The 18,614-nt window shown below is 36.8% G+C and overlaps 1 protein-coding gene across 1 annotated transcript; it reads right to left on the bottom strand.

The window, feature by feature from the left end:
- Nucleotides 1-14,710: 14,710 nt before the first annotated feature.
- Ndn (necdin, MAGE family member) lies at nt 14,711-16,380 on the bottom strand. The gene has a single exon (XM_031386854.1). The coding sequence runs from the start codon at nt 16,238-16,240 to the stop codon at nt 15,263-15,265; it is 978 nt and encodes a 325-aa protein (XP_031242714.1). The 5' UTR covers nt 16,241-16,380; the 3' UTR covers nt 14,711-15,262.
- Nucleotides 16,381-18,614: the final 2,234 nt, after the last annotated feature.

Below are 18,614 nucleotides of genomic sequence, written 5' to 3'. Positions count from 1 at the left end.
CTTTTAACTTAAAATACTGGATAACTTACCAAAATTTACTATCAGACAGGGATCTGTGCATTTAAGCTGTGAATTGTGAAAGAGTATAGCCCAGAGAAATGTGTAACAAAGATCACTTCTGCTGCAGTCCTACTCTACTAAAAGAGGGGCATGGTTAAAAATGCACCAGTACAAGCTGGGAGATGACTTCCACCTTATAAGGGATTGAATCTGGGGAGGGGAGAGTTACATTTATACTTAATGAACAGTGAAAATACAGAGGGTAGAACTAGGCAACTACCTTGAAGAGTACAAAGTCAAAATCTTGAAGGAACTTTTGATATCACCTAGTTTCCTCATGAAGTAAGACAGTAGTGAGCTTAACAAGTTTGTAGGCTGAAGTATTGTTTTGGAGAAGGGAAAAGGAACTAGACTACTGAGAATTAGTAAATATTTCCAGTAGACTATATGTGTGGGCATATGGAATGTAATATTCATATCAGTAAAACTTGGGCATTTGTCATGGAGATGATGTCAATGTTCAGTGGAGTTAAAGAATTAACTATGAAAGCAATATTAAACTTTAACCTCCTACGTCACGTTATCATGCCCAACCTGCCTCTATTTCCTTCATGTCCTCACTATTTACTCTCTATTGCATTGTTAAACTCATACTTGAGTTTAGTTATGAGATGTAAAACTCTTTGTGTCACAATTGTTTTGTCATGATATTTCTGCTAAATATTAAGTTCCTACTTTAAGTTTCTAGAAAATGCAACTGACTAGAAGGGAAAAATGGAAACAATCACAAGGTGGCAGAAGGATTAAGTCACACCCTAACAAGTGGCCTTGAGAGACATCAATATTTTTTTAAGCAGGGTAGTGGATTTGGCATTGAGGTTCCACTTATGCTGAAATTTGGAATGTCATTGAACTCCTTCGAGGTTTGAGTTGGATGAAACTCTAGAAAGTATGCCAATGGGACACATTTTCCAAAGACACCCAAGGACGTTTCTCTGAGGAAATCTGTATGGGAGCAGACAGAGAAATATCTGCAAAAAAAAAGTGGATAAAGAAACACCACTCTCCATAATTATGAAACCAAACAAATAGAAAAAGGAGTAAGGACTGAAAAGTATTGAGTATGCTGGCAGACTTTCTGAATAAACCATGTGATCCAGGCAGAGGGGCATATCTCTGCTCAGTTTTCCATTATACTCCATCTCCCTCACTGAATCTAATCTACCTGGGCCCTCCTGTCCTGATTTTAACTCCAGTCTCAATGTTCAGACAATTGAAGAAACAATGGCCTCTGTTTGGACCCTTATGTTAGTACAGCCTGGTCCTCAGTTCTTTTCCTCAGAATGGTTTATCTTGACAATGCACTAATAATCTTAATCACCTACAACTGTCCTGCATTTCTTAAGTTTATTTCATATATCTCATCCTTAAAGTTTATTTTATTTGGTAGTATTATTATCATTGATATATTTTAACTTTTTATTTTTGAAATGGTTCTATATTTAAAAGGTGTTACAAAAATAACTTTAATGTTGCATATCACTTGCATCTAATTTGTTCCAGTAATAACAACTTCTACAGCTACAGTGCTGAAATCAAAATAGCTGAAAAGCTAGTAAATAGACCATTATTATTTTTCCAAGTTTTCAGTTTTGAAGTGCATTCATTTCCTTATGCATTACAGATGTTTGTAAAATTTATCATAGAATAATTTAATTTACAGGCATCAATGTCATTAGGATATAGAATTACTCCATCATTTCTGATGGTGAACCTCTATCACAATTCCCTACCAACCATTTGCCTGTTAGTTCTTGTTACATTTTACTTATTTCTAGAATGCTCTATAAAAAAATCAATCAAAAAATTTCCATATCTTTCTTTTTGTTCTCATCCCAACACTTTTCACATTTGCTATAATTGCTCTGTATAACAATACTGGTTTCTTCTTGATTTACTTATTTTTATTTTTATTTGTATGAGTTTTGCTTGCATGTATATATGTTTGCTGTGTGCCTGCTTGGTGCCTTTGGAGGTCAGAAGATGGTAGGTGCTGGTTCCCCTGGAGCTAGGGTTAAAGATGATTGTATGCTATCTTGTAGGACTTGAAAACTGAATTCAGCTTCTTTCAAGAGCAACACATATTTTTAAATGTTGGGCCATGGCCCCCATGTTAGTTACATTTTTATTGAATGTTATTTTGCTTATTTACTATTTTACATATTCAGAAACACATGGAATTTTCCATTTGTGCAAACTAAAACTGCTATAAATATTAACATACACATTTTAATAGGAAAACTTGCCTTGAATTCTGTATATACTCATGTTGGGTGACACCCATTGGGCCATAGGATCAGAATATGATAATAAAAACCATTAATTTGCTTTCCAGAGTAGCTATTGATTTAATATATCCATCAGCAGTAGGTGAGTGCTCCATCTCTTCCACACAGTCTCTATTATATTAACAATGTATTTTTATAACCACTCTAATATGTGAATAATGGTATAACTTATAAAATAAAAATAGAGATATGAATGTAGAGGGAAGCTAACTGGAAAGAGGAAGGCAATTAGTGGGAGTATAAAAGGAACTAGAATGAGTATCAGTGGGGTGAATATACCCTAATAAATTCAATTCTTATATATAATTAATATATGCTATTATAATAAAACATTAAAAAAGGAATTACACTTTTCCAAAGGTGAACTATGTTACCCATCATTTCAGGTACTTATTTGTTATCTACACATCTTGACTGATGTCACCTCTGTTCCAATACCTATTTTCTGATTGGTTTGGTTATTAGTTTTAAGTTTAGAAGAAGTTGATTAAGGTAGTTCTTTGACTATTTCATACATGTATACAACACATTAGAATCATGCTCTCCTTCACCCCCTTTTATCTCTTTTCTTCTCTTGTCAATCCCATACTCTCTCTACCCATCCATTTCACATTTTTATGACATTTGCTTTGTTTTGTGACCCATATAATTTAACCAGGGCCATCTGTGTGACCATTATATTGGAATTGTCTTTTGGAAACTTGTGAGGTCAGCAAAAGGTACAAAATCGAGACAATGCTTGTCTCTTTCCCCAAATCTGTTGAATGAAATAGTTTGCAGTAAGGGACCAGTTTCCCTGAGTCCTGTGCATTTCTCATATTCTGTAGATCTCCTTTTCAGTTAGTTGAGTGTTCCTTATGCTTTTCAGAAGTTCTTAATTTCGTGAGGTTAGTTTGTGAGTTGTTGGGTTCATTTCCTGAGCAATTAGTGTTAGAGGCTATATTTACATGATAGTACAGTTCTTATTTTGGCAGAAGATACGATTTTTTTTAGATTTATGGATTTTTTTTTTTAGACTAGGTCTCATTATGTAGCCTGAGATAGGCTGGAGTTTTACATGTATGCTAGGCTGGCCTTGAACTCACAAAAATCCACTTGCTTCTATCTCCGAAGTACTGGGATTAAAGGTGTTAACCTTGGCATGATCACTAGTCCCTTTTTCTTTAAATAGTGTGCTTCATGAAACATGATTTTAATGTTCTTAGCTTATTTATTAGGGAGTATGTTTTGAATGTCCCAAGACCAGTTCTTCCAATGAACATTGATAGAGAGTCCCCTATTTTATTTTCCTTTTAAATAAACTTTACAGTTTGGAGAGAAGGCTCAGAGTGTAAGAGCAGTTATTCCTCTTGTAGAGGATCTGTGTAGAAATTTCCAGCGTCTATATAGTGAGTCACAACTATAGGGATCAGATACTTCTTTTGACTTCTGGAGGTATGCACATGACTTACAGACATATATAAAAGCAATATATTTATATACATAAAGTAAAATAAATAATAAACAAATATATAGTAAACAAAGAAATAGTTTTGACAGTTACAGATATTTAGAGCTAAACAATTTTTTAGTTAATTTGTATGTAAGATTTTTGTTTTCTTGGGTTTGTGTGAATTTTCTATACAATATCATATATTTAGGTGCCAACTTCCTATTGAATTGTTATGTCATTTTTTTCAAAAGTCAGCTGTTAATTGTGTGTGACTATGAATGATTTCTGGGTTGTTTTGTTTGTAGTAACTATGTGTTTACCACTCTACCAATGTCTACATTGTTTTCATTTTTCAGTTGTGTAGTCAGCAATGAAGTTAGAGGGCAATTTCTTCAGCTTTGTTTAACTGTTAGAAAATTTTTGTCTGATTCTTTTCCTTTCCTTGGGTGTTTTCATATATATATATATGTATATATACATATATATATACATATATATATGTGCATACACACACACACATACATATATATATATATATATATATATATATAAAATAATTTTCACTCTGTCAAATTTTTCTGTACCTTAAAAGTAATACTGGAACAATAACCCCTTCACAGATCACCCCGAGTATTTATTTTACGGGGTGTGAGGAATCATATACATTTTCTTTGAAACCATTTCCTTCTGTTTATTCTTATTCTTATCTGTTTCCAAATTATATGGCTATTATTTGTGTCATATACCTTGAAAATATGATTTTATGTCTAGCCAGCCTTTTGAAGCCTTTCCTGTGACTGGTGGTAATGAGTTGTATCCTCTGAGGACCTGATTCCTTCTACTTCTGTAAACCTAGCAAAACCACTCATGTTTCTGCATCGTTTCTAAGAATTGAAAAGTTATTAAAGTACTAATTGCAAAAGCCTCAAAACACAAGCAAGCATACATCCCCATTTTTAGCATGGTTAGGTGGTCTGTGAAATGTTTAACAGGTAATATATTTTCATTTCCTTTGATGAGACGCTCATAGACTGAATGGAATTTGCCAAATTTACATTGGCACAATCTGCCAATGATACATATGGATGAGCAATATCTACTTAGGGCTTGAATAAGATATAAATAATCTTTTGTTTTTGGTTTTCTGAGACTTAATTAAAATTTTCATAAAAAACAAGAAGATAATGGGAAATTCTATTTTTTTTAAAGTGACTCAGAGGTAGGTGGAAATACATGTTTTGTTTCCTATCTGATGCATCCCTTGATATATAATAACAAGCATGATTGATGAATAGACTTAGCAGAATCAGCTGCACACCAATGCATCTGCTATCCACAGTTGCTATTTTTTGCCCAGAGGACATTAGTTTTGAATTATAAGTCAGGAGATGTAATTTTGCCCAGTTTTTAAAAATTAAAAAAAAATTAGAGGTGTACATGTGCTTGTTTATCCATTTTATCTAAGTAATCTAGCTACTGAGATTTTTAAATAAATACTGGAATGTTTTTGGGAGACAAACATTTAGATGATAGTCATACCTCAGCCCCTGTGGTTACTTTATCAATGTCATGCAATCACAGATTAAAAACATGTGAAAAATGTCTATATTATACACGTAGAGACATTTTCTCTTGTTGTTATATCCTAAACAATACACACACTAACTTTTTCCTGGATATTTTCATTTACTATGTGTAAAATAATCATGGAGAAATGATGAAGTATGGAATGTGTAATAATCATATGTAAACATGGTCACAGTGTTTCTTATAGTACTTGAAGGATTGTGTACCTCCAGTGGTCCTAGCACAATGCCCCACAGACACTGAGGAGCATTTTTCATGCATTTTTTATGTTAACTCTGTGAGATTTAGTTTCCTTATTGTGGAAAGCTGCAGAAACTTACACAGAGTCAAGAGGCCATCCACCTGCAAGCCAAAGGTGGACTCAAGTGGACGCTTTCTCCTATAATTTTCAGAAGGAAACAACGCTGTTGTTACCTGGGTGATGTGCTTCAGCCTTCATTGTGGAGAGATGTATTTTTGTGCAAACCATCTAGCCTAAGTATATTGCTGTTCAGCCCTGGAAAAGCATTGAGATTGCTTTGCTTTCTCCATTATGCCCAATCAAAAATGTTTTTCCTCTGCTGTACACAATGTTCTCTCTTGTTTACTTACCAATCTCATCCACTTATATGTACCCTCTAGAAACCATTAAAATAGCACTATAATTTAGCTTACCAGGCTATGCTAGCTTTCACATTATTGTTGTTCTTGATTCTCTATTAGTATTCCCGAAAACCATGGCCAGTACTCATAATGTTAAAATGTGAAGTAGCACTAAATTGATAAAAAGCAGAACAGCAAATCTACAGGTAAAGGAGTTTCTGATAACCGCTCATGGTCAGAACACTTGATAATGGACAAAATGAGTCACCAGAATTGTGATTGTACAGTGACAGATGGTCCAGTTTTTCAGGATGTACACCATTGTGTTAGCAATGGTCAGGGTAAAACAGTCACAGAGGCTTGAGAAAACATAAACTTTCTGTACTCATTTGACCATAGAAGCCCTTCAACTGTTTTAAGATTGTGAAGAGATTTTGTAAACAGATTTACTCATAGATCACATGAGATGTGGTTTTTATATTTCACAAACACTACCCAGAAAGTGAGAGTTCTTGGTACCAAAAATAGGAAAAATATAGGCATTTGATTTTTATAGGAATTGCATTAATCCTGTAATTCGATTTGTCTCTTATTCTGTTCTGATTTATAAACATGAGATTTCTCTTTGTCTTCTTGGATTTTTTTTAGTACTTTATGTGCTTTTCAATATACAGATCAAGAACACACTTAGTTTTATGTTTATTAAAATATTTCTGAGCTAGGATAAATTGTATTGCGTTTTACATTTCTGTTTCCCGTTGTTGCTTGAAAGTAGAAATTTGTCCATTCGTCTTAAACCTGGTGTTATTGCTAAATACCTTTCGTATTCTAGGAATATTACATTTCTGGTTTTGTAGGGTTATTTGAGACTTTCCGAGTAGACAATCATATCATACTATGTAAACAAGGATGAATTTCCTTTTTTACTCGTCTCTTCTTCTCTGGAGAAGACTTTTGCTGCTAAGTTGAAAAGGAAGAGTAAGGATTCAAAGTAGATACTTTTCTTCCATATCCAATCTTAGCAGAAGCCATCATATCATTCACTAATAAATATTAAGCAATGCTACTTATAGTGTTTTCAAGATAAACTTCGCTAGGTTGTTGTTTCATTTCCTTTTAATTTTAATTGATATGTGACATTTCTAAATATTGATATAGTATGATCACTTGATGTGTGTGTACAGTGTGTAATGATCAAATCAGGGTAATTAGCATTTTGATCTTGTCAAACATTTATCATTTCTTTGTGTTGGGAAACATGATCCAGTCTTCCCTCTGCTGGGTATACAGCCAAAGGAAATGAGATAGGTTTATCAAAGAGACACCTTCGCCCCCACAGTTATTGCAGCACTGTTCAAAATAACAAACATATGAAATCAACTAAAATGTCCAGTAACATTTTGGATAAAGATCTGTGGTTTATGAACAGTGTAAAGTATTATTAGCCAAAAAAGAAATTATGTCAGTTTTTCTGAGACATAGATTAAATTGAATGGGCTCACATTAAATTAAATAAGCAAGTACTGGAAACACAACTACTGCATAGTCTCACTCCTTTTTACTTTCTTTTTGGGATTCTAATTCGATTACAACATTTCTTTTTTCCCCTTTTCCCTTCAATATACCCCATAAATCATTATCTGCTCTCCTAATTCATGCCCTCATTTTCATTAATCGTTATTGCATACATATATGTTATATATATATATATATATATATATGTATATATATTATATAAGTATAGCCTGTTGAGTACATATGGTGTTACTTTTATTATGTTTTGAGGACTGATCATTTGGCACTGGACTATCATTTGTTGTCCCGTTCCTGGGGAGGACTACATCTTCCATTTCTAGCTTTGCTTGGCTGCCCATATTTGTATAGTGGAAAGCCTTACATGTTTTTCCTCATTCAGTATGGCATAATTGTTGATATCATATTTGTTCGGCTCATGTTAAGGTGGCCATATTGCTGAGACTTTATGGGTCTAGTTTCTGATGTTATGATGAGACACAATAGCATAAAACACACACACACACACACACACACACACACACACACACACACACACAACCCAAGCCCACTCTGATCCTCTTCTGAAATGTTCCTGGAGACTTAAGTGCCACAGAGTATTTTGTAGATATTTCCATTAGGACTGAGGTCCACTATTCTGCATTTTGATTGCTTAACATTTTCTATAGTGGTCTTTGTCTATTGCAAAGACAACTTCCTTGATGAGAGGTGAGGATTACACCTATCTGTAGGTATAAGGACAAATGCTTATAGAATTTTATTAGGGATTATGCTGATTTATTAAACTAGTGGTTATATATTCTTTTCCAATGACCATGATTTCATAAGCACTGAATAGTTAGCTGGGTTTCCAGTACCAGGCTTGGGATCCATCTTATTGAGAAAATTAATTTTACTGATGTTTCTTTCCAACTCTAATTCACTGACATTTTTTAAATAGCAGGATTAATATACTTTCTCAATGTCATTTCTGTATGAATTGATATGATCTCTTATATTTTCTTTTTCTGATTATTAATATGGTGAATTATGGCAGTTCATTTTTAAATATTGCAATCCTGGAATAAATGAAAAACCTGACAGCAATGTATTATTCTTTTTATATATTAGTAAGTTAAAATCTCTAATAACCACTGGACTTTGTCGTGACAGTCTGCAGAGATTAACTCATTTGGATCAGTGTTTAGTACATTATTTCCTGCTGTCTTTTAAGAACATAACACCATCAACTTTTGTCACAGATACAAATAGGCAAGCAACTATCAATCATTTCTATCTACCTCTCTAATCTGCACACCACACACATCCTCAATTCCATTTAAGGCTTGTCGCTTTGCTTATTCTGATTGTCACTTTATCTGCTTAGTGTTAACTTCTCTCAATCTTCAATATTCAAGTTGTTTATGTACATATACTGCTCAATTATCACTTTGCTAAAAATCGGCTTTTGTTGGAATCAGACTTGGTGATTTGCTTAACAGTTTTAAAATAGTTTTTTTTCAATAAATAATTTCAGTTGATATTTTCCTGCTTTTTCATTACTTCAGACCTGAGGCATACCCAAGCCCCAAACCCCATGATTTTTGCAACATCTCTAAAACAAATTCTTTAGATTTCACTAGACTTAATATTTTCTTGATACTTTTTGAGTCTTCTCTCTCTAACTTCAAGATTTATTCCCTTTTCCTCCATCTTTCTTCCACTACCCCTTCTCTTTCTCTAAGTTTCCCAAGCATATCTTTAGGACAAAGACAGAGCAGGCATATCTGATGTTAAAAAGTTTCCCAGACATACCCTTAGAAGGAAGAAAGACCATGCACATCTGATGTTAGTGTTTGCAAATGAGCATTTCCTGCCCAAGCTGCCTGGGAACAGCACAGTTTACCTTCACAAATCCCCCACTATCTCTAAGCAGTCTCCTCACCCATGAGTTCATTGGGCACTTCAGCTTTTTCTCTTGTGAATTTCTACTCAGTCAAATTCACATCTCTGTTTTCGTATCTCACATTCATGTCAGAATCAACTTCTTTTCAATGGAATTTATCATCCTCCCACATGAATCTGCTGTGTTTACTTCCTAAATAAACAACTGATACTCAAGAAGCTCAGCATGCCAGGAAGCTGCCCATAGTCCTTCATTCAACCTACCCTTCTTATCTCTAGCACTTACTTAATCATTGCCTTTTTGTCAACCTGATCTATAGATATTTTCAAATGTTCTTCATTTATTCCCATCCTCATTATTTACTCCCTGGTTAAGTCCTCATCTGCTTCTCATCTGAGTTATCAGAGTTATTGCCAACCATGTAATATGTGCCTAAACTTACTTTCTTCTCTAACCACGGAGGATCCTATTGAATGCAAAATCCCTTTCCAAATTGTTTAAGATACTTCAAGAGCATTTGATACCCTTGGCTACTTCGTCTCTCTGAAAATGTTACTATTTTGATTTCATGACCTCGCACTCTGCTGCCTTTCTTTTTGAACTCTTATCCAGGCACTCTTTGCAGTGCCATTGCCAGACATTCCTGCACAACTTGATGAGGAAACACTTCAGGTTCTCAGAATACAAGCATGGATACATATTTTTTTTCAGAGTTTCCAAAGATGAATGCATTTCTCCACTACTGAGATATAATATTCTCTTTTGAGCTAGGTATTTGTATGAACTAGCTTATTGTATGTCTTCTATCATTTAGTATATTTAATAGATGCTCAAAATAGAAACTGCTAGTTTTCCTCACTTGTTCTTCCCCTACCTTGTGCTGGTCTCATCAACTAAACCTGACCTTTAACCTGTATTCAAGCTTGAAGCCTAACTCAACACCTGTTGCTCATTCCTCACCTTTTCCTCCATTACCCAACTTCCAAAAGAAAAACCAAGGACAAAATATTGCAGTATGCTACGAAACAGTCATTGGTGTCACTGAAATCTTACTTTGGGAGACATTACTGAATAATATTAGAATCAATTCAACCACAGATACCTAGACTGTTGATGTAATCACCAAGACAGTTTGTGACAATTCTTTTCATAAATATAGTATATATTATACACTGTTGAAGCCATGCTTTTAATTTGTCAGGATCTCCAAGTCCCTACAAATTAACCATACAATGAAGATCAATATTTTCATTAACCAAGTGAACAAATGCATGAATCAAATCCCCAAAACTGTAATATCTTATCATATTAAGTTACTGGGAAAATAATTTGGTAAAAGTGTATATAACAGGGAAAATTAAGAGACTAAAAATATTTTAGGTAAGTTGAAATGGAATTTACTTTCTATTTTCCTTTATTTTAAGTTAGTATATATTATTGCAAGTCTGTTTGCTTTCTTACCACAACCCTTAAGCACAAAGAGATCCTTCTGTCAAATACACCCTTCTCTGTATCACTTTTAAATTGTTAATCACCCTTTATACAATACATGCAAATTTATACAACATTTCTTTGGGAAAATCTGGATTTTCTGCATCTGTTTGTCTCCCTCTAGCCTCATATTGCTTCTAGTGCGGCATTCTTTGTGCTGAAGCGCGATCCTTGTTACTCACCTAATTAATGCCTTCTGACCACACAATGATCATTCTGTTTATTGTTAAATCCTTAACTCCCAGCACATCATCTTCTGAACACTGGCCTCTCAACATGCATTCTAATGAGTACAGAAGGCAACATGTAGCATATGTCCAACTAGAGAAGGGCATGTGGATGCTGACTTTTAGTTAACTAGCAATAGAATGGGCTATGCGTTCACTTTTATTATATATTTAATCATGTATTGTATAAAACTTATCTTAATTTTTTAAATAGGCTTTTTTTTATTTTCTCAATTGATATTTTATTCCAACAGCACTGACTTACTTTTGTTTTTTTCAATTTTTTATGAATATCTTATTGTATTTTATGTATTCTCTCATACAATACAAACTGACCACAGCCTCCCCTCCCTCCTCTTCCCCCATCTCAATCATCTCCCTTCTCTCCCAGATCCATTGCTCCTCCATTTCCTTTTTGCAACGATCAAGCCCCCTTTATGTTTTTTATTAAAATTATATTACTATTTTAATTAAAATAGAATTATGTCATTCCCTTCCTTTCCTCCCTCCAACCCCGTCTGGCTACTTGTTTTCATGATTCATTTACCCAGTAAGAAGTTGTTAATTTGTATTATTTATCCTTTAAGAAGCCCTGGACCTATTAGTAACTGATTTACATTATTGGGCTTTAAAAAAAACCTGGTTCTTGCTCCTGTTTCCAATATTTTCTGCATTCATCTCTTTCCTTGTACTGCTTACCACTTTTCTAGGTTTCAGGATAGTTGAATGTGATTGCTGTTGCAGTTTTTCTTCCCTTTTATGAAGGTGTTGTTATTTTCTAATATTTTGAGTTTTCAGGTACTTTGGGAATATATTATGGCTTTTAATTTTGTGTTTTTGTAGGATACCTGAGTATGCAAATGAATGAGTCTCTGTATCTATATCTGTTTCTTTTGTCTATGCCCCACCCTCTTTGGATGTTGCCCTTTTTCTGGTTGCGTTGTCCTATTCTGACGTACTCGCTTTTGTTTTTCCTTACTATATTATATTATTATCTCATAGAAGCCTGTTTCTTTTTTAATGAGAGTCAGAAAGTGGGTGAACCAGGGAGGGTGGGGAGGTGGGTGGACCTGGGGCAGAGCAGAGGGAGGGAGAAATATGATCAGGACACATTATTATTATAAAAATAAAATTTAAATGAGAGGAAAAAGAAAAGAATGCTCCCTTTATTTGCCAAGAATATCACTGGGACAGGCCAATAGTAAAGAGACTTTAGTTACATCATGGGCAGGTTTTAGATGTGACTCTTTGCCTTCACATATATAACAATTCACAAAAAAGTAACAAAATGCACTTATTTATAAGAGTCATATGTATTCTGAGTAGTCATTTCAATATGGATGCTGTAAACAGTCCCTGGCAGGGTGTCCTAAGTTGGTCAGGCAATATTATGTTAGTGGTGAGAATATCAGGATATATAGGAAAGACATAATTTTACTGATTCATTTAAAATACCCATTTCCTACTTAATTATAACTCAGAACCATATATTTCTCTGAGGTCAGCTTAAAGTAGATATTATACTTTATATTTAAACACCAGAAGCTTTTTCCACCTTAGACGACTTTAAAAATGGAGTCAATTAAAGTGAAAAATGTGAAATAACAGGAAATATTAACGTGAAATAGCTGGGAGTGGCTGGGTGGAGGAAAAGGGAGTGGGGAATGATGCAATTCTATTTCAAATAAAACATTAAAATGAAATAATTTTTAATTGAAAAATAAAAATTAAAAGGAACATAAATAGGTCTGTGCTATAAGGGTAAAATATCAAGGTAAAAATGAAGTAACTGTTGGCAGATAAAAATAATCAGGGCAATCTCTCCCAGCTAGAGTACCAAATCATCACAGCTATGGACTCTCGAACTGAGTCTGCTAAATGTTTCCTGATTGCTCTATTTCAGCATCTTTTCCAAAATACTTGAAGTACTCTCCTATCTTTTAATTTTTACTCCAATATGGAAATATAAGAATGCTACTGAGTAATTCCTTCCTATGTCCGCAGGCTGTGGTGTCCACTGAACCAGGCACCATGAATTAAGCCCTCCATATCTGCAGAGCTTCCTCCTCTATGGCAAGCTGTCTCCAAGACAACGCAGTTGGAGAGCAGCCCTGCTCTTGTGCCTGTCTGTAATCAGCGCCTTGTTTCTCACTATCCTATTTCTCAGCGAATGCTTGGCTGGGGTGCCAGTGTCAGTAATCTTGAATCTGTTTTACATGGGTCTGCAAAACTGCAATCTGCAAAACAGAATTTGCCAAACAGATCCATGCAAAACACATTCAATATTCTTAGAGCAGAAAAAACCCTAAATGTTTTAAATAGGTGTGACAGCTAACATCAGCTCTTTATGAAGAAGCCCGCTGAAAGCCAGGTCACCCACATTGGAGTCACTGTCAGTATCTTCCCACTTTCCATTCTCACTCCAGGGAAAGACTATGGGCACAACTAAATACGATAGGTCCCATTTAGCAGACGCGTGGATTTATGAGCCTTTTCATCCCCTGCACCACCAGCTAGGTAATACCACTAAATGTCGGCAGTTCTGTAGCTCTTTCTCATATTAATACAACTCCCCTTTTACTCTTGAGTACGGTATGACAGGTATGACCCTCTTATTCACCTTCCTCAGAAAAATTCTTTTAACTTTTACTAAATGACTTTCCCCCCAAGTCTAAAGGATTTCTAATTTTGTTAAAGCTTCTCCTCTCTCTTTCTCCCCAGCCCAAAAGCTTTCTAAGGAGATTTTTTGCCCCAGTTGTTGCTGTTTCCAGTGATTTTCATCCCATTTCACCTTCCCTTCACCTACTTCCCACTGTGACATATTGACTGCCGAGTTGCAAATGTGACTGTGCTACTGGGGGCAACTCCTTAATCCTAACCCCTCCTCTATTTCACTAGTGTCATGGCTGTTACTGGTATGACTGTCAAAATAGTTTCGCTCATCTTCATCCTTCTGGAAAGATGAAATTTCAGATCTTGTTTTTATCCCTTAGCAAGATAAGGACTTGATTAGGTCATTAATTCTTTCTGAAATGAGTTTCCTAATTTGTACATTCAGAAGCTATTTTTCTGTGAAACCCTTGGAATTAATTAGAAAAATCAAACCCTTAATGCATGTAGCAGGGAGGCCAGACTGCTTGTGTGAGTGGTGGCCATGCGGAGCTAAGTGTCAAGACTCCACTATAATAAGGCTTTTAATTCATTACCAACACTCCTTTTATTTTTCTTGCTCTGTACTGATACAATAATTCCTTACTTCTTATGGCTGGTGAGGACAAAATAAAGGAGAAAATGCACAATTAAGGGTTTATTCTGTTGAAGTGCCCACCGAAGACTATTTTAAAAAACCCAACAGAAAAGGGGCAGTCCCTCCATAGTACCTGTTACTACTCCAATGTTATATGATGATGACCTTTTTTTGTTATTATACCTTTTATGTGCTGAATTGCTTGAAACACCACAAGTTTCTTCTGAGTGGCCATGCGTAGTTGTCTCCCACTCTGTTAGAAGGACGCTTTGTTTGCTCATGCTGCACACGGGGAGACTATTTCTCATCCCCACCCATCCCCATCCCCCCTTTTATAAAAATAAATGCCTCCCCCCACAAAAAGAAATTATTTCACAGTATCTTTAATGCTCATTTTAAGTTTATTTATGGTGGGGTTGTACACATGTTTTGCAAAGTGTGCTAAGTGCCTACACTGAGAACAGTCCAGTTCAAATCAGTCCATTCCACAAGGATGCTTCCTGTGCCAGTTGAAGTCATATGGAGAAGGGCCTTGACCTTTCTCTTGGTCAGGTCTGTGTTGCTGTTAAGTCCTGCTAACTCTCCAGGGCCTTCTTTGTTGATACAGATCATCAGTCCCATACAAAGAACAAGATACAGAACACCTCAATGTATTTCACAAGTTTAGCACAGCACATCTCTTGTACAAAAATCCACAAAAGCACAAAAGTGAAAGTACCAACTTGCTTACTTATAAACAAACATGCATCAATCTTAAACACTACACGAATACACAAATGAATGCATTGCATTACAAGGTACAAAAGCACTGTATGGAAAACTTAAAAATTATACATGAAATACTGCACTGTGGTTTGGGAATACTCTAATGACTCAACCCCACCCTTACACAGCCTTAGTATGGGTCAAAAACTGTGCCCCTGGACCTTTTTAGTCCTCAGAGACACTGCTGCGGGGGGCCTGGGCAGCAAGATTAGCCTCCCGCAGAGCTCTGGCCTGCTCCAGAGCCTCCCTGTATCGGGAAGGCCAAGCCTGGGGATCTTTCTTGAAGACTCTGGCCAGGAACTCCATGATCTGCATCTTGGTGATTTCACGGTTAGCTCTGGACCCCCAGAAGAACTCGTACTCGGGAGGCTCGATGTGGGGCACACGCTGGTACTTCAGGTAATTCTGCTGGACGAACTCCTCGGTGATAATCTTCCTCACGTCTCCGAAGGTGGAGTGCTTCTTCCAGGGCCTCAGCCCCAGGATGCGCAGCACATTCCAGACCGCACCCTCTCTGGCCCCGCGGCCCTTCACGTAGATGAGGCTCAGGATCATGAGCAGGAGGCCTGTCATGGGCATACGGTTGTTCAGCGCCACCCTGTCTAGCTCTTCTGGGCTGAGTGCTTTGACCAGGGCAAACTCCATGGTGTGGAGATTGGTCAGCCTCAGGTGCAGCCCGAACACTCTGGCGAGGATGACGCTGGTGCGCCTGAGGATGCTTCTGCACCATTTCTTGTAGCTGCCCATGACCTCTTTCACCATGTCTGGAAACCAGAGGACCATCCTCTTCTGGTCCTTCACCAACACGTACCACATGAGCTCGTGCGCCTTCTGCACCAGCAGGGCAGGGGCTGGCGGTGCTGGGATCGGCCGGGCTGGGCTCTGGGGCTGGTGGGCGCGGCCCTCCTCTGCGGCCTGCTGCAGGATCTTAGGGTCAATATCTTCGAACCGTTCTTCGGGCGGTGGCGAGGCCTGTGGGGCTGCCATAGGGCCTTCAGGAGCGCACGGTGGCCCTGCGAGGTTAGCGGCCAGAGAAGCGGGAGGAGGGACCCCCACCGGAACAGCAGCGCTGTCCTCCATCTCAGAGTTGGGGGTCTCGGCTGCAAAGTTAGGGTCGCTCAGATCCTTACTTTGTTCCGACATATCTGCGCCTTCGGATCAGAGCAGGACCGATGCGGCTGGCTTGGAGCTCTTGGAGCGGGCACTCCCTCAGTGGAGACCAGCAGAGGAAGTGCGCTTTACTGAGCACTGCGCCTTCCGCAGCAGCGGGCGGGCGGGGCTGACGTGATATTGCGCATGCGTGTTGGGAAGCCAGAAGGGTGGTAGGGCTGGAAAGGAGCGAAGTAGCAAAGCCCAACCACTGGGGTCTAAGGGAGAGTACCACTAGGCTTATGAAAAAGATCTCCTGGTCTCCTGTATGGGACAGAGATGGATGATGGTGGGGAAAGAAACATGTTGAAGGAGAAAGACAAAGCTGAGATGGTGAAGTTAAGTTTGGACACACTGAGCTTGTGCAAAATCAAATTAAATGTGAAAGTCCTGGAAAAAGGGGAAGACTAATTCTTGAATTTGGGTTTTCTACAAAAGAATAAGAGAGAGAGAAATGGCTGTTTTTAGAAAGTCGTACTTTATGATGATGATAATGTGTTGTCTGAGATTGGAATGTTAAGAAATTATGAATAGAGATAAATCCTTACAAATCCAAGTGCAGATCAAGCAAGGGAGAATGCAAAGTATAGTTACAGACACTGGAGAAATCAATCCATGTGAGATTTGAATGTTTTGGAAGTAATAGATTCCTATAGCTGATGTGAGTTTAAAATTTTAATTAAAATGGGACTTGGTTCAGTGAGTAAGAGATTTTGCAGTTCAAGCATGTGAACCTGACTTTAAATCCCCCAGGTCCCACATGTAAAAGGGGGATATATAAAATTATGTGTATGCATTCATTCATCATTGGATGCTTAGTTAGTTGGTTTACAATTATTTTAATAACTATAGATTTGGGCTAATGGAAATTTCTATTAAGTCACTTTGTTTTCATCTAAAATTTCCCTTAAAATTCTAGTGGGAAATGATCAACATATTTATTAATACACATTTTATGATAGTGTATTTTTCATATTTTCCCAGTATCCTTTTCCCCTGCTCATCGCCATTATATCTTCTGCAATTGTAAGAAATCTTCTACTTCTCACATTATGTCGTTAGCAAATGACTAATTCCATGTTGGGAGCACATCCAAATCTTTCCCAATATATTTTAAATGCAGTTCTTTTAGATAATATCTAATAGCCTCTCATAAATAAGATGCAACATATTGATGTTCATAAATAAAAATGTAGATTGAGAGTAGGTAAGCTGCTATTTCTTCTTTGACCATTGTTAAAGCTTCCAAAGCCAGAAGTCCTTAGATTTGGCCTTCTTTTTTTGTTCTGAAATAATGGAATTCCTTAGCCCTTCTTTGATTTCCTCAAGTTTAAAACATCTTAAAAACATGCATTGAGTCATATCACTTAAAACATACATATTTAAGATATCATGTTGGCATTCCTATGTTCTACAATGTGTTTGTTTAGGCAGAACAGCTATCTTTTATCCAGAATATTTGTGGCAAGAAGTGTTTTAGAGTTTTCCAGATTTGAGAATATTTGCACATGTTCAGTAATGTTATAAGCCCCAGCATAAGCATGTTATTAGTTTGCTTCCTATTGACATTTTTGAAGGCAACACTAGTAGACTTTTGTCTCAGTTGTGATCTACTCCATGAGATCTGATGTGGAATTTTTCACTTGTGGTATCCTGTACATCCTGGAAATGTTTCAGATTGTATAATATTTGTGATTTCAGGTGTTTGCACTAAGAGTGCTCTAGTTATTGTATGTTCGTTTCTTAGAATTGTTTTTCTGAAACTGGGTTGATTTTGAAGAATTTTCTGGGTTAGCTCACTATGTTTACATGTACAGTGTATTTACCATCTTGTACTTAATGGATTCATGAAAAGAAGGCACAAGTATGGGGCTGACAATCTTGAAGCTGTTTTTTGCTCAGGTAGGATACCAGAGATGGGACCAGAGAGCTACTTGGGCATCAGCTACTGACTAGGATGAGCCACATAACCGAATTCCTAGCTGGAACTCACTCTGAAGAAGCTGTTAGCATGATAGTAGGCAGAACCCCTACTGAAGCTCACAAGACACATTCCTACTGATAAGAAAGTAGCTTAATGCTGAACCAGGGACTAAAGATTAGGACACTATAGATTAGGGTGGACTAATAGATAGTGCTCCAAGAGTTCAAGCCATAGAATTAATGTTCAACTTAAAAGGAGCCCAGTGTAAACTGTGGTGCTGCTTAGCCTCAAAGTTCCAAAGCACCCTCACAGATAATGGTTTCATCTATTCAAAGAAATTCTTCTGAAGAAGATCAATGCACTACCATAAAGAAGAGGAAGAGAGTTTGGAATAATGTTTAATCACAGAACACAGACTTTAAGCAGAGAGCACAGTTATCATGA

This window comes from Mastomys coucha, unplaced genomic scaffold (assembly GCF_008632895.1).
Source record: "Mastomys coucha isolate ucsf_1 unplaced genomic scaffold, UCSF_Mcou_1 pScaffold21, whole genome shotgun sequence".
In the NCBI taxonomy this organism is placed as follows: Eukaryota; Metazoa; Chordata; class Mammalia; order Rodentia; family Muridae; genus Mastomys; species Mastomys coucha.
Note: the sequence above shows the minus strand (reverse complement) of the source record. Positions and strands in the feature narration are given on the sequence as shown.

Coding starts and splice junctions, on each gene's coding strand:
- Ndn (XM_031386854.1), bottom strand. CDS start 16,240: ATGTCGGAACAAAGTAAGGATCTGAGCGACCCTAACTTTGCAGCCGAG.